At 43.1% G+C, this 23,015-nt stretch overlaps 2 protein-coding genes across 3 annotated transcripts in view; both read right to left on the bottom strand.

The window, feature by feature from the left end:
* Positions 1 to 5,819, bottom strand: part of LOC126162155 (odorant receptor Or2-like) — a 61,164-nt gene extending 55,345 nt beyond the window's left edge. The window contains exon 1 of one of the 2 annotated variants that reach the window (XR_007535031.1): positions 2,799 to 2,912. Coding sequence is in view for 1 of the 2 variants with exons in the window: in XM_049918462.1 (XP_049774419.1) it covers positions 5,729 to 5,803 (75 nt within the window). In the remaining variant the exon portion in view is untranslated. Of the gene's footprint in view, positions 1 to 2,798; positions 2,913 to 5,728 lie in introns of those variants that run through there. The other variant, XM_049918462.1, reaches the window with a different exon arrangement.
* A 9,710-nt stretch (positions 5,820 to 15,529) lies between these two features.
* On the bottom strand, positions 15,530 to 16,225 carry LOC126096327 (uncharacterized). The gene has a single exon (XM_049910587.1). It carries the CDS (start codon positions 16,223 to 16,225, stop codon positions 15,530 to 15,532), a length of 696 nt encoding a protein of 231 aa, XP_049766544.1.
* Positions 16,226 to 23,015: the final 6,790 nt, after the last annotated feature.

The following is a 23,015-nucleotide window of genomic DNA, read 5'->3' as shown; positions in this document are numbered from 1 at the left end:
ATTGCTGCGAAAGGTGGATATACACTGTACTAGTGCCGACATTGTGCATGCTCTGTTGCCTGTGTCTATGTGCCTGTGGTTCTGTCAGTGTGATCATGTGATGTATCTGACCCCAGGAATGTGTCAATAAAGTTTCCCCTTCCTGGGACAATGAATTCACGGTGTTCTTATTTCAATTTCCAGGAGTGTATTTGAATATCAGAATTCATTTTCAATTTCTTCTGAGATGGTTACTATTAAACTGAAATTTCATCTGTGGATGCAGATTTGACTCAAGCAATGCCAAAATATGCATATTTAAAGTATAAAGTCCAATGAACCTAAAACTATTTTGAAATTGCAACTGAATGTTTGTAGACGCGAGTTATAACTTAAAAAAAAAGAACACATATTTTAGCCAGTCCATGGCGGTGTGGCACACGCATTGACATATCGGACAGGACTTTTGTTTCGTGCAATCGAATATTTGATTATTATTAGACAAGAGATGTTCGAAATTTCCATACGACATCCTCAAAGTACTTAACATAACTGAAGTTCTGGGATTTTAGTTAAATGAATGTTTCTTGGTAACAAACATGTACTCTCCAAACTTTTTCTATTTTTTATTTTTGTTTTTCGTCACGATTTTTATTCATAAATAATATTACAACAACATTGGCGACTGATCTGGTTGTTTGGAAAACTGCAGTTCTGCAACAATTACTTGCAGAGAGCTCCTGAATTAAAACTTGAAGAAGTAAACCCCTCAGGAAGTGCTTACAGAAGTTAATTCCTAGTAAACGCATGCCTTTGGCAATACTTCGCGTCTACGGGCAGCTTGGCGTTGGAAGCGCTCGGAGATAATCGAATATCTTTCAAGTAGCGGCGATTTTTCCCTGCATCTGGCGGAACTAGCGAAATCGTCGAGTTATCGTGGCCAATCAGTACAAGACAAGACCAGCACCGTAAGTGCTAAGGATACAAAAATAAACACATGAAAATGTTGCTCACATACAATGTTTCAGGTGAGACTGTTACAAATATACACAACAATTACTGCTAAAACTTTATTTACCAGGCCTGTACTAGACAAGCAGTGTAACACACTAGTCGGTTCGCTGACGTAAGGCATCGTTGTATGGGGTCAACAAAACTCTCTCGAAGCCAACGAAGGCGGCTTCCGACGCAATAAAAATTGCACAACTGGTCACACTATTCAGTATGAATACAAACATAGTGCGGTTCAATATATCGAAAGGAAAGTGCTCCAACAGATGAAGAAACGAGGTTTTGTTCGTGAACTTAAAGAGAAGTTCTTCTGCACTGCCGGGGAAACATTATGTAAACCATGTGAGGTTAGTGAAGAAAAGCACTTGACTGCGGAACAACACCGCGAAACACAGCAGCTATGTGAACAGTGCTGAAAATGACAGCAGACACACTCTGTTAACTGAACAGACAACCGTGCAATTATTCTTCACGGACGTGTGTGAGATGATGGTGTGTTGTAACATACCATTGAAGAAGGTGAAGAATCTATGCTTCAGACAATTCTTGGAGAAGCACACAACACATCCAGTTCCAGCAGAATCAAAACTGAGAAAGACTTATTTATCCCTGTGCTACGAGGAGGTGCTCATCACTGTACGAAATAGAGTTGCTGACCAAAATGTCTGACTGCCCGAAGATGAAACAACTGATGTGGGTGAGCTATACGTTGCAAATGTTCTAAAATTTGACCGGCCTGGAGAAATGTTCCTCCTAACTGCCATTTTGTTTGTCGGCTCTATGAAGCTACTGTGACCTGATGTTGTGAGCAGAGACAATGTTCTGCTGTTAGTAACATATGGTGCTTTATATACGACGAAACCAGCCAAGGGATTCCATATTCTCTACTCCAGTAAGGTGTACGTGACTTACTTTTCACATGCGTTGCATAGAGTTGCAGAAGGGAGGCGATCAAATTACCCCAGTGTTGACATATTAATTTCCTGTGGCAAGAAAATCTATGTGAAACCTTCTCAGCGGGTGAAGAAATTCAAGGAACAAGCACCTTCACTGCCGCTCTCCCCTCAGCCTGTTCTTACACTGTAGGGTTCTTGGATTAATGCTGCTGAGTACTACCAACGACACAAAATAAAGACTGTCTTTTGTGACCATGACAGCGACGCATCAAGTGCTATCAAATCTGTGAAAGAGGTCTTTACAGATACCTTATCCGGAAACTTGGCATACGTCAACACCAACTTTTTAGTGGTATCAAAAGACATCGGACGACTGGAAACTGCTGGTAATCAACTGTGTGACGCCCTGGATATTGTGCAACATGTGCAGAGTGAGTTGAGTCGAGTGACTGACAAAGTGAGCAACAAATTGCAAAGTGTACTCTAGCGCGATCCTGGATATTCTGCAATGTACAAAAATAGTGAAAGTCTTTCTGAGAATGCCACAACACTCGAAAACAATGAACCAAAGCTGGCCTGTACTGACTAGCCGTCTTCAAAAACGTTATGTGACGTCCTGTGGTGTGGAAAGGAGCTTTTACAGTACAAAACTGTAATCAGCGACAACTATAGACCTGAAAAACTGCACCTTGTGATTCATTGCAGCTCTGCAAAAACAGAAGATTGACAGGACGTGTTAATTCATTTTTAATACTTTATACAAATGGTGTGCAGTAGTAAAAACATGTTTTTTTTGTTTGAGTATATGTTATTGTTTTCACCGTACTTCCAAACTTTTCGGATACATGCAGTCATTTTAAAAAGAAGAGCTAGTTAATTCCAAAAACTGCAAAAAGTAAGTACTATACTCACACTGTGTGCAGAAGTGAATTCTGTATTATGAGATCTCAGGCTTTCCCGGCGAATGTGCTGTATCCAAGGTTCTCGGGTGTCCAGCCGAATCCGTTCGTCGAAGTTCCACGATATTTCGGCGGATAACCGTTCTGCCATCATCAGGTGGTGCTGATGGAATGATCTGTCTGCACTTCGCACAAGGCTGAGGGATGGACCCTCTTCAGTGAACGAAGTTCTAGCGCTTTATGCGCTTCTCCTTCTTAAATGGTGTGGTGGTAATAAGGGGTTACATGGTGGGTGTTTTTGGTCTTGACTTTTGTGCTGGTTTATATATATATATATATATATATATATATATATATATATATATATATATATATATATATATATATTACAAAAGTAGAAAGGATAGAGTGATAGTGGAAGAAGTGGGAAAACGAATGGCCCAATTGGTTGGCCGGGGATTACGACTAAGTTACAGATTAAAGGAGAGGGGGAGGAATAGTGAGAGATAGTGAAAGCGAAAGGCCATTGTCCTGGCCTCTTCTTCTTCTTCATAGCGGCGTCTTGATGGTGGTGGTAGTCGGTCTTGATGTGGCGGGTTGGGGGGTCGGGGAAAGAGAAAGAAGTCAGAGAGTGACAGATGGAGAAGGGAAAAAGGAAGGCCCTGTCATGATTAGGCCAGCATTTGGGATAGTGTGGGTGTGGGGGGGGGGGGTGGCGTGTTGGGGAGTGAATGACTTGACATGTTGGGGGGAATGTTCTATGGTGTGAGGGAAAATAATTGTCATGAGGTGAGATGGCTAGTGCATGTGAAGTCATGGGGGGCGAAATAAAAGGTCAGGTCATCGAGTGGTGGCTAGTCGGTGAACACGGGTACCCAGGGATAGGATTAAGGGATTAGGGGAGTGACGGGTTTGTTGGTAAAAGGAGTTGGCTGCGGAGAGGATGCGGGTGCGAAGGAGCGGCACTTCGGCCAGGTTATGGAGCTCTTGAGTTGGGAAGTCGAAGGGGAGGCGGAGGGCACGCCGGAGAGCCCGGTTCTGGACGGTTTGAAGTTGACGGAGGTGGGTGGGGGCAGCATTGCCCCACACCACCACCGCGTATTCAAGGATGGGGCGAACAAGGGAGGTGTACAGTCTAACAGCAATGTGTGTGGGGAGTGAGGAGGTTGGGTTGATGAGAGGGTAGAGCAGGCATAGCCTCCCTATTGCCTTTCGACGCACGTCATCGATGTGGGGGCGCCAGGTGAGGCGTTGGTCCAGGGTAACCCCCAAGTACTTCGCAGTACGAGTCCAAGGGACTGGGGTACCAAGGACCGTCACCTGAGGGAGCCGAATGGGTATATGGCGTCTACAGATGATGAGGGCTTGGGTTTTGGTGGGATTAAATGCCAGACGCCAGGTCCTAGCCCAATCGGTTAGGGAATCTGTAGCCCCCTGGAGCCGCTGTTGAAGAACTGCCGCACTCCGAGAACGAGAGAAGAGTGTAGTGTCATCTGCGTAGAGAGCTAAATGTACCCTCGGCGCAGAGGGCAGATCGGCCGTAAAGAGGGAGTAGAGTAGCGGTCCAAGTACGCTGCCTTGTGGTACTCCTGCCCTGATTCGTCGTCGTGTAGATTTCCCGTCTGGGATCCTAACATGGAAGGTGCGACCTTCCAGGTATGTGGCTATTAGCCGAACATGGGACACTGGAAAGCCAAGGGAAAATAATTTGTAGAGCAGCCCCTCGTGCCAGACCGAGTCAAACGCTCTGGACACGTCGAGGAGTATGGCCCCAAAGTACTCCCTACGTTCTATGGCGTCCAGTGCCTCTTCTACAAGGCGCAGGAGTTGGTGGGTAGTTGCATGTCCCTGCCTGAAGCCAAACTGCTCATCAGGGAGGACTCGTTCTCGGGCAATGTGGATGAGCAGTCGTTTAAGGTACAGCCTCTCGAACACCTTAGATATGGCGGGCAAGAGGCTGATGGGGCGGTAGCTGGCAGGGGAACGAAGATCCTTCCCAGCCTTGGGTATGGCGACCACTTCAGCATGTTTCCAGGCAGAGGGATCTGTCTGCGCTGTGTCCGTGGTATTTATGTCCGCGGGGCGCCGCGTGGTGGGAGGGGTGGGGGGAGCTGCAGCCACGCCCGGTGGTAGGCACAGTCCATCTCCGTCCGCCGTGGCGGAAGGATCTCGCGTCCGCTCGTGCCGTTGCTCTTTGATGGTGTTTAATAACGGTTTCCAGGCCTTGCTAAGTTGAAACCCGGTGTCCCTGTTGATGAGGTTATCTGTTACTCGAATTTCTATGGCCTCCTTGTAGATACTGTCCCAGTAGGCACTTGTGGCAGTCAGGATTTTTGTCTCTTCGAATTTCGCTGTGTGTCCGGTTTCAATGCAGTGTTCTGCTAAGGCCGAATGGCTGGGTTGGCGTAAGCGGGTGTGACGTTCGTGCCAACCCAGCCATTCGGCCCTTATCCGGCCGCCCGCGCCGGGGTACGACTCGGGACCCCGCGGACATAAATACCACGGACACAGCGCAGACAGATCATTCCATCAGCACCACCTGATGATGGCGGAACGGTTATCCGCCGAAATATCGTGGAACTTCGACGAACGGATCCGGCTGGACACCCGAGAACCTTGGATACGAATTCTGTATTGTTTGATATCTAAAAAATTAACAAGAATGTTTTAAATAAACTTATGTAATTTATTTTTAAGGTCATATTAATATAAGTTTTAGGTCGTAAATGCCTGCATATTTCGCAAATTTTTAGGTCATTAAAATGTGGGCCCTGCTCACAACTGCTTTAGTGAAACGTATTTTCTTCACAGCTATGAGTGCTAACGTCAATCGGAGTTTCTTCACAGTGTCACAGTTACTGCAAAGACTAGTAAGTCTGGTGACAGTACTGAGCGCTGTTTTGCTAAGACGTCTCAATATCTCACACGTAACTTTGTACTCACAAATGTTATCTGGTACAGCGTTACACACACTGCTACCACGCTGCACAGGAACTGCGTCAAAGACACGGGGCTCATCACGCTGTCCAAGAACTCCAGGTACCTGGAAACCAGAAACAGAGGGACGACAATGAGACATCGTCAGTGTCGAGGATAGCAATGTTCCACGAACTGTGGAAGGGATTCTTATTCTTAGCCTAATACCGCAGTTTACAATAAATAATGACTGATTTCACTCGATTGATGACCGTGGGAGGTATCTGAACATGGTGACCGTCGCCTGAATTCTGTGATCTATCATTAGACTAAAGAACTTCTTCACAAACGGAAGATATATAGTAAACGCGTTTATATGAGCTGTAGAGAAAAGTTAACGTCACGGGAACGTCGAAGACAGGACTCAGCTGCCAGCCGTAGCAAGTCGGAAGTGTAAGGGCTGCTGTTAAAATTACCAGCTATGCTGACCAGAGGATGTGTATCCATTGGTTTCTGATACCAGTACACCATGTGCTGCGCCCGTATGAAGCCTCCACACACGGATGCGTGTATAGTGATGCTGTACATTTTCACTGTGAGGCAGGCAGTAGGAGTCTGTTTTTGACGGGATCGTTGCGTGATTGAAATTTGAATTTTCGTGATCAGAACATCGAGAGCTGTTGTTTTAGTTTGAAATTTTCGAGAGAGATGGACTGCACGCAGGAAACAGACTCTTGTGTATTGTAGGATTCTGTTCTCTGAAGGAGTAATTTGGACTTATTCACATTCGCTACCAGAGAACAAAAACTGAACTTTAGCTGCCGTGTTACGAAAGCTATCCTCGCTAAGTATTTTAGAATCAGTTTGTGCAGTAGAAATGTGACATAAGCCTAACAAACTTCTATTTGAAGACTTGCAACCAAGTGCAACTATAACATTTATTTGGCCAGCATTTTTTGTACCTACAGGATTTGGGCGTTTCTGAAAATGAATAAATTGCATTATTCGTTCAAGCTGCGGGCGCCGTGTCGCCTGCGCTTGGAAGCTGTAGGTTATTATTTGGAAGGTAGATCTTACTACACGAATCTACAGATAAGAAAAGGGATAAATGGATGAATGTGTGATCTAACCATACATCAGCGACGAACCGTCGCTGTTCAGTTAAGGAGCAAGCACCCGTATGTCAGACCAACAACATATAATGTGAAAATGTAGACGACGATTCGACAAAAGCATAAACGAAATGGCGGAAAATATTTCCAACTGACATCCGTTTATTCACTGTATAAAAAACGGGGAACTGTAACTATATTACTGCTTTGTTGTAAATGGCCATGCTGTTACGTCAACCATTATGATTCAGTGTCGATGAGATTCCGCTTGTAGCGTAATTTGATACCGATTGCCGTCGATTCATATAACGAGACTCTTATGATTGAAAAGATATGAAGACATTGCACTAGGAGTAAACAGTAACGGTTGTGTTTTAATAATGTAACGCATACTGACAGGCAGTGACTACCAAGTCTAATTTATTCCGCTGGCGATCATAACACCATCTGTACCTACACAATAAAAAGAAAGAGTAACTGCATACTGGCGTCCAGCTTTAAGATTTCGCGATGGTCCAGGATAGTCATCATCAGTACAAAAAAACATTTGTTGAGTCATTGTGCTCTGCACATTCCACACATTCCATTATCAGAGTGAATCGTCAGGCAACTGCTATTAACTGCTTCTGTAGATTACCGGTACACCAGCAATTGTTAGTTATTCGCTTATGTTATGCATCAAGGGCAGTCCTTACATAATTACAGCGAAATCCATTACTTCGGCAAAAAAGAAACACTTTCCCAGTGTTATTATTTGGCTGTTAAGCTATTATTACTTACTTTACAATTATGTCAATGTACCGAAAATAGTTGAAGGAATAATACCATGCTTCCGGTCGTTCTGCCGAGCTGCTGTTTCCATTTTCTGTACAATATTTGCTTCCGTCTGGAACCACGCCGCTGCTACGGTCGCAGGTTCGAATCCTACCTCGGGCATGGATGTGTATGATGTCCTTAAGTTAGTTAGGTTTAAGTAGTTCTAAGTCTATGGGACTGATGACCTCAGATGTTAAGTCCCACAGTGCTTAGAGCCATTTGAACCATTTTTGTACAATATTTAGACAACCAAACCAGCGGCGTTCGTCAGATATTTTGAGTTGTGATGTTAACCTTTCTGGACTCCAACCAAGCTGTGAAATATTGCTGGTTCACGCCGCTATTTATAACAGAGTTCGATTCCCGACACCCACTACGATCTTTGATGTTATTTTTATTTTTCAGAGCTCTTACTGCATACCATCTGACAAAATATCTGAAACGCATTCTCAGCAAATATGGGGAAAAGTGCAAACATCACGTCCACATCTCCGCTGACTTCGTACTTCGCCTCAATCAATTACGGCTCCATGATACGAATATTATGTATAAAATATTCTCGGTATTCTTGCCGCGTCAGTTCTAGATAAAATCTCGACCTTTCGACGATTACCTCCATCGTCATTGTCAGGAGCTGACTGTCAAGCTCCCTGACGATGACGATGGAGGTAATCGTCGAAAGCTCGAAATTTTATCTAGAACTGACGCGGCAAGAATACCGAGAATATTTTATACATAAGTGCCGCCGCGAAAAACTTCGTTCCCATATACGAATATTATGTTCATTTCGATGTGAACTCCTTCTTTACAAGAGTTTTGCTTTCGGATTCCTTGGAAATAATCGTGGAAAAGTTCGACTGTTGCTTCAAAGAACTTTTTAGGCACATTCTGGCATCTACAGGTTTCCTGTTCGACGGAAAATATGAACAAACCGGTGGCGTAGCCGTGGGTAGTACTTTATCGCTTGTGATGGCGAACCTTTACAGGGAGGAGTCTGAAGCAAACGTACTAGAATACGCCAAGTTAAAACCGAAGTGTTTCTATCGATACGTGGACGACAAGTTTGTGGTGCAGCCATATGGAACGTAAAGCCTTCAAGAGTTCTTGGAACATTTAAACTCTATCTACCGCAACATAAAAGTCGCGATGGAACTTGGAAAAGGCCATTTACCTGTCCTTGACCATCCGTCACAAAAAATTCAGACTTTGATACACAGAACTCAAACACTTTCAGACAAGGAGAGCCTCGCCGAGGAATTACGAGGTGCATTCAAGTTCTAAGGCCTCCGATTTTTTTTTTTTTTTTCTAATTAACTACTCACCCGAAATCGATGAAACTGGCGTTACTTCTCGACGTAATCGCCCTGCAGACGTACACATTTTTCACAACGCTGACGCCATGATTCCATGGCAACGGCGAAGGCTTCTTTAGGAGTCTGTTTTGACCACTGGAAAATCGCTGAGGCACTAGCAGCACGGCTGGTTCAAAATGGTTCAAATGGCTCTGAGCACTATGCGACTTAACTTCTGAGGTCATCAGTCGCCTAGAACGTAGAACTAATTAAACCTAACTAACCTAAGGACAGCACACACATCCATGCCCGAGGCAGGATTCGAACCTGCGACCGTAGCGGTCACTCGGCTCCAGACTGTAGCGCCTAGAACCGCACGGCCACTCCGGCCGGCACGGCTGGTGAATGTGCGGTCACGGAGAGTGTTTTTCATTATTGGAAAAAGCCAAAAGCCACTAGGAGCCAGGTCAGGTGAGTAGGGAGCATGAGGAATCACTTCAAAGTTGTTTTCACGAAGAAACTGTTGCGTAACGTTAGCTCGATGTGCGGGTGCGTTGTCTTGGTGAAACAGCACACGCGCAGCCCTTCCCGGACGTTTTTGTTGCAATGCAGGAAGGAATTTGTTCTTCAGAACATTTTCGTAGGATGCACCTGTTACCGTAGTGCCCTTTGGAACGCAATGGGTAAGAATTACGCCCTCGCTGTCCCAGAACATGGACACCATCATTTTTTCAGCACTGGCAGTTACCCGAAATTTGTTTGGTGGCGGTGAATCTGTGTGTTTCCATTGAGCTGACTGGCGCTTTGTTTCTGGATTGAAAAATGGCATCCATGTCTCATACATTGTCACAACCGACGAAAAGGTAGTCCCATTCATGCTGTCGTTGCACGTCAACATTGCTTGGCAACATGCCACACGGGCAGCCATGTGGTCGTCCGTCAGCATTCGTGGCACCCACCTGGATGACACTTTTCGCATTTTCAGGTCGTCATGCAGGATTGTGTGCACAGAACCCACAGAAATGCCAACTCTGGAGGCAATCTGTTCAACAGTCATTCGGCGATCCCCCAAAACAATTCTCTCCATTTTTTCGATCATGTCGTCAGACCGGCTTGTGCGAGCCCGAGGTTGATTTGGTTTGTTGTCACACGGTGTTCTGCCTTCATTAAACTGTCGCATCCACGAACGCACTTTCGACACATCTATAACTCCATCACCACATGTCTCCTTCAACTGTCGATGAATTTCAATTGGTTTCACACCACGCAAATTCAGAAAACGAATGATTGCACGCTGTTCAAGTAAGGAAAACGTCGCCATTTTAAGTATTTAAAACAGTTCTCATTCTCGCCGCTGGCGGTAAAATTCCATCTGCCGTACGGTGCTGCCATCTCTGGGACGTATTGACAATGAACGCAGCCTCATTTTAAAACAATGTGCATGTTTCTATCTCTTTCCAGTCCGGAGAAAAAAATATCGGAAGCCTTAGAACTGGAATGCACCTCGTACAACCACTACTAATAGTTTTCCGAAGGAATGGGTAAGTAGATCATCAAACTGAATGCGCGATGCACTCACAATACCGAAACCTGAGAAAGAGTTTCAGACTGAGATCGAGAAAGAGACACCAAAACTCACTTAACTGGCTTATGCTCCCTTCACCTCAGATAAAAGGTATTCTTTGTAACAAACAACATTATGGGGAGGGCATCCATAGCTCAGAAGCATTATAAATAACAATAACAACACTCAGCACTCAATAGTCATTCAAATCATCATTAAAAATCCAAGAATGAAAAGCTGTTTCCAAAGACTGAATAGCTGCATGAACGTGCTTTATTTGCAACTACCGGTTTCTCGTCAGTAAAGACCCCTCTTCGGGTGTATAATGTTTATATTTGCATAAAGCAGATGCACAATTAAGGAGTCCCAACTTTCGGGAAGTTATCCGCGTTAAACGTCAACCCACAGTGATGGGTTATCCTGATAAAATTGAATACACCCAATAGATGTTTGCAAAAATGTACACAACATGACTGCTGAATGAGCCAGGCCGCATAACACGACGTAGGATACATTATTAGACCCGATAAACAGAAACGGAATAAACCAATGAAGTAAAACTTAAAATCCCGGGTAATGCATGTACTTCTGCCGTATTGTTAAAGGGCCGATGTGGTGCAAGCATTCGATACGAATGTGGCATGTCTTACGTGGGGCAGACTGTCACAATAATCGAAGAGAGATGCAAGGAGTATCGGCGAGCGAATGTCACCGAGCACTGACTCTAAAGTAATCACGAAATGAAATACAATGAAACCGGTATCGTGGTACAAACGTCAAGTATCTGGACAACATAACTGAGGAGTATGTCAAAATAAAGATGTCAGAAAAACTAATACACAGGGACAGAAGTTTCAATCGAAATAACGGTTGGGGTTCGGACTCGATTTATTAAAATCTCGCCGACCATCACATCCACCAGAGCTCGAAAACTCAGGCGGAATTTACGATTCACGGAATATCAGTGCGAGCTCTGAAAACTAAAGGAGCATGGTGGGAGCCGAGACTCGAATTCTGCTGTGAATAGCAGTGTGAGATCAACAACAGTTCACAGTTTGGTTGGAGTCCAGGCAGCGGTCTGGAAACCGAGAATCCAAACATTTAAATGACCTGTAAGGTAATCGAATGGTAACCGCGACATACGCTCATGTGAGGGACCTGGGTTCGACTGCTGGGATTGGTAGGGACTTTTCCTTGGTTAAAGGACAGGACCGAAGAGCACTCACCCTCGTGATGCTACCTGATTGAAAATTATGTATTGTGTCAGAAACCAACTATTAGATAGGACACCGAGTTTTTGTGGAAAGTACTTTTGCATTTTGTGTTGTGGCATATAACGAAGCACACTCGAAATACGCTTTCATAACAATGTAGTCTAAAAGGCCCGACAAGTGGTTTAAAACGGACTATAGAAACAACACGTTTATTCTTCTTCAAAGTGATCTCCATTAATCGCAGTACACTTTCGACAACGGTTATAAAGTGGTTGAGAGTGATAAAACCGGTCTCCTTTGAAATACACTGCCGAACAGAATTAAAGGAACACTTTTTCAAAACCATGTAATTGTCTCCACTGCGGCGCATAGATTAGAAATTTTGCTCAAAGGTGCCTAACACCTTCCTCCGTAATGGTGGAGAGGGCGCCTTCGTGCTCGACGTCACTTCAAACTGCAAGCTGCCGATACATGCGAAAAAAGAACCAGAGTTCAGAGGTTCATGTGAGGTGTAAGGTGGGATAGTGATGCCATATTGGCACACAATTTCGCCACTATTCTGCCCAACGCCACGGCGGACGTGCCACACGGTGGGAAGGTCGACACAACACTTCTTACCCATATTTCACAACTTCTTTTAACGCTTCTACGATGGAGGTCAGAACTGCCAAGCTCAGAGTTGAAATCACGCGGTTTTCTTGTGAGTGGCCGAGGAAAACGTTTCAGACACACTGTCGCTCAGAACGGACACGAAGAGACCTCAGGGTATATCTTAAAGAGTGTCAATGAAACCGCCCCATTTCTTGGAGCGTTGATTATCATATATTTCGCGATATAAAATGACAGTTCGCATAGCAATGAGCAACAGGGCGACGTTCTTGACGACCTTTGACATTGCTGACTTCGTCGAACGTTTCCACCACTCTCAAAGGACGTTGTGTGGCTGCATCCCAACTGAACGTAAAGCACCCCTGTGGATTGCAGCGCGTCCGGAATTTTTGTTCTCGTGTTGAAGATGGAATCACTAGGAACCGTCCAAACCATTCGACGAAATTTGAGCTTGATTCGAAGCAGTAAAGGGTGCCTATACTTTTTTTCAGACCCATTTTAAAAATCATCCTGTGCAGCGACAACTTGTAAAGCAGTCGTAGGTGCCTGCAGGCAGGCAGCTGGACTCGGAAGAGCATCAAGGGGACTGGGACTACCTTACAGTTTTTCTCTACAACACCAAGAAAACAAAACACGACTGGATTGACAATTAAATCGACACCCTAGCTGCAACAGGCGTTAATATATACATCATTGGGGACATCTTGAAAATGCGTGCCCTAAGTGCCACGAGTAATGAGTGTGATGGGCAAACGTCTATTAGGGGCACTACGAATGTAGTGGTGTGGGCATGTTGGGAATGTGGGTCTCACGGGGGACGTGCAAGGGATAAGTCCCTGTAGATGCACTATCCTCTGTGCTCTCGGTGGCTCAGATGGATAGAGCGTCTGCCATGTAAGCTGGAGATCCCGGGTTGGAGTCCTGGTCAGGCCACACATTTTCAACATATCCCCAATGATGTATATCAACGCCTGTTGCAGCTAGGGTGTCGATTTAATTGTCAATCCATTCCAGAGAAGCTGCGCGGTCATCAGTGGTACCTGTTCTTTCGGGAACAGATACTACCTTCATACATAGACAAAACATGACACTCATGAGCTAACAAACAGCGTAACATGCACGCATAAAGTGGCTCCAATGTTGTTGCGTGGCTAATAATATGGAAGCATACATAGCCACTATGCGGTTGCATTGCACAATCCTTAAGTCAGTCATTTAAGGGTGCTACAAACTAGTCAAGGTCAAACGCTACTGCAGCAACAGATAAGGGACTCTGTTGCTTCAGTAGCGTTTGACCTTGAGTTGTTTGTAGCGCCCTTAAATGACTGACTTAAGGATTGTGCAATGCAACAGCATAGTGGCTAATGTATGCTTGCATTTTATTAGCCACGCAACAGCATTGGAGCCACTTCGTGCCTGCATATTACTCTGTTTGTGTCATGTTTTGCTTTCTTAGTATTGTTTTCTAGGCCACTCTGGGATGGTCTTGGTCTCTCTGGGTTCTCTCGGCTCTTTTATCTCCCTCGACAGCAAATAAAAACCCTACTGATTTTTAAGATCCTCACTAAAGGTGGGCGGGCGCCACCGAGGTTTTGCTGAACTGGCGGGTCTTAGAAGGACCATTTGAAGTTTTATCCACGCCTGCGTGAATGTCGTATCCCTTGCGCCATCTCTGCCACAGGATCACACGAAACAGGAGGGCTGAAAAAGAATAAGCACCCTTTGCCGTTTCGGATCACGTTCAGATTTCGTCGAATGGTTTTGAACGGTCTCGACAAGAGAGCAAAAATGCGGTTGCGCTGCACTCCAGAGTGATGCGATCACGTTCGATGGGAGTGCAGCTCCCTAATGTCCTTTGAGCAGAGTTCATACGTCCGACTATGTCAGCAGAGACAAATGTTGTCAAGAACGTCGCCATGTCGCTCACTGTATCGCCAACTGTCGTTTTCGACTGCGAGAGTAGTGGTAATCAACTCTCCGAGGAAAGCAATGGGTTCATTCACACCCTTTACGCCCATCCCTGAGGCCTTTTCGTGGCCATTCTGAGCGGCGGTGTGTCTGAAAAGTTTTCCCCGGCCACTCACAAGAAAACAGTGCGATTTCAGCTCTAGGCTTCGCGGTTCTGAACTCTATCGATGATGCGTCAAAAGAAAGGTGAAATGTGGGTAAGAGAGGCTGTGACGACCTTCCCGTTTTGTGACATGTCCACGGCGGCGTGAGCAGAATTGTGGTGAAATTTTGTGCCAATGTGTCGTCATTAACCCACCTTACACGTGACGTGAACTATTGAGCTCTGGCCTTTTTTGCAAGTGCTGATGCCTTGCTGTTCGAAGTGTGGTCGAGTGCGAGGGTGACGTCTCGGGGCGCCACGCTTTTTCAGCATTACAGGAGACGGTTGCAAGCACTTTTGATCAGAATTTCAAACTTATGCCTCGCAGTGGGAGACAGTTACAGAGTGTCGAAAAAGTGATCCTTTGAATCTATTGCACAGCGTAGATCAAAGATCTGTTGTCACGTTGTTTCGATATTTATCAATGTATAATACTAACAGAGGAGCACTGTGACGGAGTCACAGTGGCAACACTGTTTTTACGACGTTTGCAGCAACCGCATACACAAATTTGAAAAATATGTAAAAATTTGCCAAACGGTTGCATAGGTTTTCTATATACCTTAGCCAGGTTTAGTCACCTGCAAACGTCAGCCATGTTCAAAGGTGTACGCTTCTTATCCGCCTATGTATCAAAGGCTGTCTCAAAGTACAAAGTACAAAGACATCAGAAAGAAGATCCTAAACACGGGTAATTACCTTACCTTCTGATGAAGTCACTCTTAGAGGTGACGAAACTTGGTCAAGGTATATAGAAAACCTATGCAAACGGTTGGCAGATTTTTAAATATTAAAAAAAAAATACCACTGTTTTTGTGAGGAGACAAGAAAGTTGGAGGGAGACCTTTGCTCACATAAAGAGCTGTAAAGAGCGTAAATTAAATTCATTTAGTATCCTATAAAAATATAGTGCGTATTGACAACCAACATTTTGGAGTCTATGGATGGCTTCCAAAATATCTTTGTTTTCTAATATTTGTAGCGGTACTCTGCATTTGGAACTCTTCAGCTACTGAATGTACGAGATCACCACAAATTTTCATATTGTAAGGCTTATTAAGACTGTTAAGCTTGGGGCTCACTTAGTGACACATTAGAGTTAAGCTGTGTGCTAAGGAAAACTTACGTAATACATAAAATTAAACCGGTAAACTTGCCTTATTATTGCTTGATGGTGTTTCACACACTCGCACAATTCGATGTACATTCTGGTAGAATCATTGACGTTCTGCTCTTGATCTCGACTGAATCTGTTGAGATTGAATCCAGTGCACGTGGACGGCTGAACCTGGTCTTCTGCTGACTCCTCCTGTCTCAGCTGTGTCAGCCGCATGTTGAGGATATTGAGCTGCCCCGTTACGTGGCTCATGATCGAGGCGAAGAACATATCCATGCCGAAGCTGGAGAAGTTCCAGTAGAAAACGGTGTGGCACTCCAGCAGGTAAATGAATGAATACCAGCCACGGTTTTCCTTGTGGAGCCCGGGGAGACTGACCAGTGGCATCGGGTCCTCCCTGCTGTCTGGTGGCACGGGCGAGACGAGCGGCAGCACGCACCACATCTGCCCCAGGACGCTCATGTACGTCAGGCAGCCAATCGTGAGCCGCTTGGTCTTCCGGCATACCTCCTGGAAGACTGCCATGAGAGTGGCATCCCTTTCGCAGTAAGGCCGCTGTAGCGCTACGAGGCCGTTCAGGTCGCTCACCAGCCGGCTGTAGGTGTCGCCGTGTTTGAAGCAGTGGACCATCTTGTAGACACCGTTGAAGCAGCATACTGCAGTCACGACGGCGTAGGTGATCTCAGTCATGTCCCCCCACAGCAGCCAGATCCTGACGATGTCCAGCCCTATGATGGTGAGCAGGCTGCCACACACTGAGGCGAAGTACAGCGGGAATACGCAAGGTCGCCAACCACTTCGCGAAACTGGCCGCCATACCCCACCGAACTGCAGAATCTTCACATTGCGGCGTAAGACGTCGCCCCAGGCTGAAAAATACAAGGGTTGCACACTTTACAGAGATTAAAAGATGTACCACACGACTTCTGAAGCAATACTTCAGAACTGTTAGATTTGGACAAAATAATATTAATAAAGAACAATAACTCTTCACTCCAGGTGTTCTTTAGAGGATTTGGTAGGATATAACGAAACTGCAAATCGTCAGAGAAATAGCGTGCTTAAAAAATGCTATTCCTCCGACACTGTAATTTTATTTCAGGGAACAAAATTCATATCAGGTTCAAGTAACGGAGAAATCAAGGCTTTGCTGATGTGCAAAGCAAGAATTGTCACTTTTCCACTATTTACAAGACAGTATTACAGAATTATTTCAAAAGTAAATTGACTAGCACTAGATAAGAGATACTGATATCCTCTCGGAGAAATATTCTACAAAATTTCAGGACTATTCGTCAGTGACGTCGTAGGGTAAGGAGTCAAGCAGCAAGTAGAACTTTTTAGTCCATCTAGGTAGCGTACTCTGATCACAATTGAAAGCGCTATGACCATTAACGACAGGTGTGCACACTCGAGTCTCAGGCTAGGATACATGCTTCATGTGTGACAGAAGTTGCACAGTATTTCAGTAAGGTGTCAAGGTTACACTGCAACTCGAATGCACTACTTCTATAGGGATCCTGAAGATAAAATAATTTCAGTTTATGAGGGATGAGCAAACAGTAATTACTATGATGTGTAATACAATGAAAACCACAAACTATAATCACATTTACATTCTGGGACATCCTGCATGTTTGGCTCTCCCCTTCCCCTTTCCACACATTCACGATCACCCGAGATGACTGCAGTTGGTGACACATCCAGCATGGATATCAGATCTCCATTAAATCAGTCACCTCCTGTCTCACCCTTGCACCCTCCCACCTCCCCCAAGTTCAAGGTCAAGGAGCCTGACAGTAGATTAATGGGACTCATGGTCCCTGTAACCCAAGACGACTCCCAATGTCCCTGCATGAGTTTGTGGCATCACAGTTCAAAGTTCGTTTATTATACACAATTGTATGCCTTTTCACGTACAGTGTTTTTTATTGTTGGCCGTAACGGCATCGCCGGCTGTCAGCTGCAGGTACGTTTTTGGCAAGACTGCAGTGGAATGGTGGCCGAGCTGTTCTAGGCCCTACAGTCTGCAACCGCGCGACCGCCGCGGTCGCAGCTTCGAATGTGTGTGATGTCCTTAGGTTAGTTAGGTTTAAGAAGTTCTGAGTTCTAGGGACTGATGACCTCAGAAGTTAAGTCCCATAGTGCTCAGAGCCATTTGAAGTGGAATGAGTGCGCTGCACCAAACTGATACCCTGCAACAATCTTATTGCCAGAGCGGTGACATTCTATACGCCCTCCAACGCCATAAAAGTTAATCTTGTCCAGTTTTACTTCCATAAACATTTATTGCAGTGGTTCTCTTGGAGCTCTATGCTGCAGATCTGCGCCCCTCCCCCCCTCTCCCCCCTCCTCCATGTGACGCAATCTCTCAAAGGAACCGTCCAGTCAGAATTCAGAGAGGGTCAAGGTTCAGTTCCCTACTATGAAACCAGAGGATTTCAGGCACACAGTCTAACTAACAGGTTATCTGAACCTTTTCTAGCCTTGCACATACGACCACCGCAATGGGTGACCTGTTAGTGTTTAGCGCCCATTATTCATTTCAACATACCTGATATGTAGAAATATTTCAGTACATATTAAACATGTAGATATTACGGAGCACTGGTATGGGATCTTTACTAGATAGGATTTTCGTAAAAGTTCAAGAAAGGGTAGCTCGTTTTATATTATTGCGAAGTAGGGGAGAGGTTTCACGGATATAAGTGTGAACACGAAAATATTTTGTTGAGTCCCACTTACATAGAGAGACATAAGTATAGTAATAGAATAATAGACATCAGAGCTTGCGTGGAAGGTACCATGTGTTCATTTTCCCCAACATGCTGTTCAAGAGTAGAACAGTCGAGAAAATAATGTGAAAGTGGTTCGAGCAACTGCCCCGATCTCTGTATCCTGAAAGGTGGGAATGCCGCCTACACCACCGAAATGGATATTCTGCGGTCCTGACAGTCCCGTGAACGTTGCTAGTGCTTAAGAGTAGTTCGTAGCCGTTCTCTTGTCACGTCTAATTTTCGTATACCGTAAACCGGGTATAGTTTGACCGATTTTCAGGTTTAAATGTGATTTATCTTCTGGTAAACCTTCCGGGACGTAAGGTTTACCAGAAGATATGTCATCCGGTCGTGAAAGCCTTCATACTGTGATTAAATGTGATTATCTGTGAAATTTATGGTAGTGAACTAGGGGTTTTTATGAAAGCATTACATACCAATTAGAACAACACATTTTCTAAAACGCAGGGGGAATAACATAAAAAATTGTAGGTGGTCAAAGTTTGCATGGCTTTGGGGATGCATTAACTGGCTTATATTTCCACCCAAAGTGTTTACTACCATTCCATTTGTAGTCACTTTGACTACGCAGAAATAAATAGGATTGATCTAAAATTTTCTTAAGTGCTTTATTAACCCTCATAAGAAAAAAAAACTTCGTATGATACGTAAATTCAACAGAGTGTTCCATCATCAAACTTGTAAGTATAAGGATGGAGTACCACACACATAACTTCAAATTTAGTTGAGCATAATAAATTCAGTTTCAGCCACCTTAAACCTCAATCTTCATTTCAAAATATCCGGTGCAGTAAGAACTAAGGTTATCTGTTCTTCATTTAGCTAGTCAATATCTGGAATTTGTGGCCAAACAAACTTCATTACTTGTTTTTGGAGATATTTGACATTATATATTATACCTGGATCACCGCCTAAATCACAATAACTTGGAATTTGTCTATATATATCACTGACATATGTTTTTCTTGGTCGTGTGCACATTAAAAATTACAAATGAGCCTCCGTCTATGCACCGATGGTTAACGATTGTATTCCTTGTTCCGCACTGTTGTTGGCATCAACACTATTTAATAAATTGTGTATCTGATGTAACAATGATCAGTGGTCAAAGTAACCCTGAAACAGAATTCATACACAGGTATTCAGAAACCGCAATACACTGGCAGATATTTACGTGTGAAAAAAATTAATCAGTAGTCTGATTTGTGAATTAATCGAGTAACATACATGATATAGTTGAAAACTACTTGCTGTAAAATGATATCGGTAGATTTTACACAACCAGATTTTAACACACTTTTTCATATACAATTATAAGTCGCAATAGGTTGCGCAAGAAAATTGGCGCTATATGGTGTCATCTAGTGTACATTGATGGAACTTCACCATCAAATTGTATATACTAAACGCCCAACAGGGAGCCAGCAGAGAGCTGTAAAACTTTTGCTGTATGAGTGCTCTAAGTAACCACGGCGGTCAAAGTATACCCGGTTTATGGTACTTTTAGAAAAACACAGTGACCCATGTCATGTGCTATGTGTTATGCTTACTTTGAATGTTATTTAACTTTCATTGATACAGCTTACCGTGTCTCCATGCAAAGAATTTTTTCAATTCTTGACTTTAAATAATTCTCTTTCTCGGGGCAACTCACAATACTGGTATTTACAACTGTCATAATTGTAGTGGCATCTTGTCTTTAGCAATGGGTTTTGCATTCATCAGATCGCATTGTAGTATAGCTCTTTAGCAATTTGATGGGTTTAGTTAGGTGTATTTTGAAAGGCAGTATTAATGAACGCTACCAAAATTTAAACTTTTCGTGTGGGTCTTTTACCACGCGAGACAGATTTTGCCTGTGAAAAACCTTATTAGTTTGATTGATATTTACTGTTGAAACTGAATTATATAATGAAGTTTTTTAAAAGTAACTTTTTGATAATAACTGTAATTGTGTTCTCACAGCTGTAGATAACAATCTGCTTTGTCTATAAATAACATAAACTAATTGGCGAGTCTGTGATCATTGTCACTGGTCAACATAATTGCTGGTCTGATAGCTATTTATGTTTTTCATTATTATTATTAATATTATTATTATTATTATTTGTGAATTAATCGAGTAACATACATGATATAGTTAAAAACTACTTGCTGTAAAATGATATCAGTAGATTTTACACAACCAGATTTTAACACACTTTTTCATATACAATTATAAGTCTCAATAGGTTGCGCAAGAAAATTTGCGCTATATGGCGTCATCTAGTGTACATTGATGGAACTTCACCATCAAATTGTATATACTAAACGCCCAACAGGGAGCCAGCAGAGAGCTGTAAAACTTTTGCTGTATGAGTGCTCTAAGTAACCACGGCGGTCAAAGTATACCCGGTTTATGGTACTTTTAGAAAAACACAGTGACACATGTCATGTGCTATGTGTTATGCTTACTTTGAATGTTATTTAACTTTCATTGATACAGCTTACCGTGTCTCCATGCAAAGAATTTTTTCAATTCTTGACTTTAAATAATTCTCTTTCTCGGGGCAACTCACAATACTGGTATTTACAACTGTCATAATTGTAGTGGCATCTTGTCTTTAGCAATGGGTTTTGCATTCATCAGATCGCATTGTAGTATAGCTCTTTAGCAATTTGATGGGTTTAGTTAGGTGTATTTTGAAAGGCAGTATTAATGAACGCTACCAAAATTTAAACTTTTGGTGTGGGTCTTTTACCAAGCGAGACAGATTTTGCCTGTGAAAAACCTTATTAGTTTGATTGATATTTACTGTTGAAACTGAATTATATAATGAAGTTTTTTAAAAGTAATTTTTTGATAATAACTGTAATTGTGTTCTCACAGCTGTAGATAACAATCTGCTTTGTCTATAAATAACATAAACTAATTGGCGAGTCTGTGATCATTGTCACTGGTCAACATAATTGCTAGTCTGATAGCTATTTATTTTTTTCATTATTATTATTATTATTTAAATATACTCCTCAACGTATATCGACAACAACCATCATCAGAATGTGTCGAATATGTAGCACATGTGAGGGAAAGTGACGTTTCTACAAGAATTACAATAATATATTTATAGAAAAAAATGAAGTCATATCACTTTCAATATCTCGATGCATAGTATTTTTTCAGTTCACAAGTTCGCATGGGCAATGACTAGTCCTGATTAGTGATGGAGCCTACTTTAAATAACAATATGTGGCAGTTGGGTGGCGTTAAATGCAATTTGTCTTGTTACAGCAAAATTCAGATTAACGTCTCTAATTTGCGCATGCAGTCATTTCACCAAAAATAGTCTACAAATATAAAGAATTGGACTAACTAACTAACAGCGTTTACGTGCCGTATATACAGTTTCTGAATGATCCTGCATATGGCGTATTTTATATTTGTCGGTGTTGAGATGATTTCCGAGGGAACTCTTATTCTGATCACACACGAACTCTCTAAATCGAACGCCAAAGTTCCGGCCTGTTTCCAAAACATAAAAAAAACCAGTCCATGAATTTATTACGTTTCTCACCGATTCTGTGGCGTAGTCTTCCTCCCCAGGTTCCTTTGGTGAGAAAGCCGACGTTCACTTTAGCTTCTTTAAAACTATGCGCCATTCCCTTCAAATAAATGTTAACACCTATTGAACCTATCTTCTCTGACAAACGTTTATATGGAGTGTTCAGAAGACCGAAGAACACAGATTCTATTATAAATGCCGACTCTAGCCATTCAAATATACGTAAATAGGCCTATTTCAGATGATAGATCTACCGTATCCTTAATCTTCCACTTGAAAATGAAGAAATCGAGAAAATACTTAATATAATCATGCAAGAGATCAGAGCCAACGGATATCAAAAGTGTGATATGAAGAATATGTTACCAAGTTGAGAGATAAAAAAAGGAAACTGATGACTGTAAACAGTGTGCTTGCGATAAAAATTATGTACCAATGACGTACAGCGGAGCACAGGTGAAGGGAATGGCGCGTAGTTTTAAAATAGCTTAAATGAATGTCCGCTTTCTCACCGAAAGAACCTTGGGAAGAAGACTACGGCACAGAATCGGTGAGAAACGAAATAAATTCACCGACTGGCGTGTTTATAAAATAAACTACGGAGATGTTTATATTGGGCAAACAGGCAGGAACTTTGAGGTTCGATTTAGAGAGTTCACATATGATCAGAACAAGAGTGCCGTCGGAAATCATATGAACACCGACAAGCAAAAAATAGGCCATATTCAGAAATCTTATACACGGCACGTAAAGGCTACACCTTAATGATATTGGAAGAAATGGAAGTCTTTGTTCACGTCAAAAGAGAACCACAGTGCCTGCTTAAAGATAAAAAATGTCAGATTAGACTGCTAATCTGACATCTTGCACTTACTGGTGCAGCAGTGCGGCGAGTTCGCCGCATTGGGTTGAGGACTAAATCATTGTGCTGTTTATACAAAAAGAAATAGGCTGCAATACAGCTTTACATATTGAATTTATTATAAAAATTCTGATTACCCATGGTTTTTAATGTGCTATCGCCGTGGTCATTGTGATGTGTCCTCCCTCTGAACAATTAGCTTTTGGAGGACTGAAGTTCATTTTATTACACATTCAGTCTTTGAGGGGTCCATTACACCACGTGGCAGGTGTCATACG

Source organism: Schistocerca cancellata, chromosome 1 (genome assembly GCF_023864275.1).
Source record: "Schistocerca cancellata isolate TAMUIC-IGC-003103 chromosome 1, iqSchCanc2.1, whole genome shotgun sequence".
Lineage (NCBI taxonomy): Eukaryota > Metazoa > Arthropoda > Insecta > Orthoptera > Acrididae > Schistocerca > Schistocerca cancellata.
This window is presented reverse-complemented; position numbering and strand designations above follow the sequence as displayed.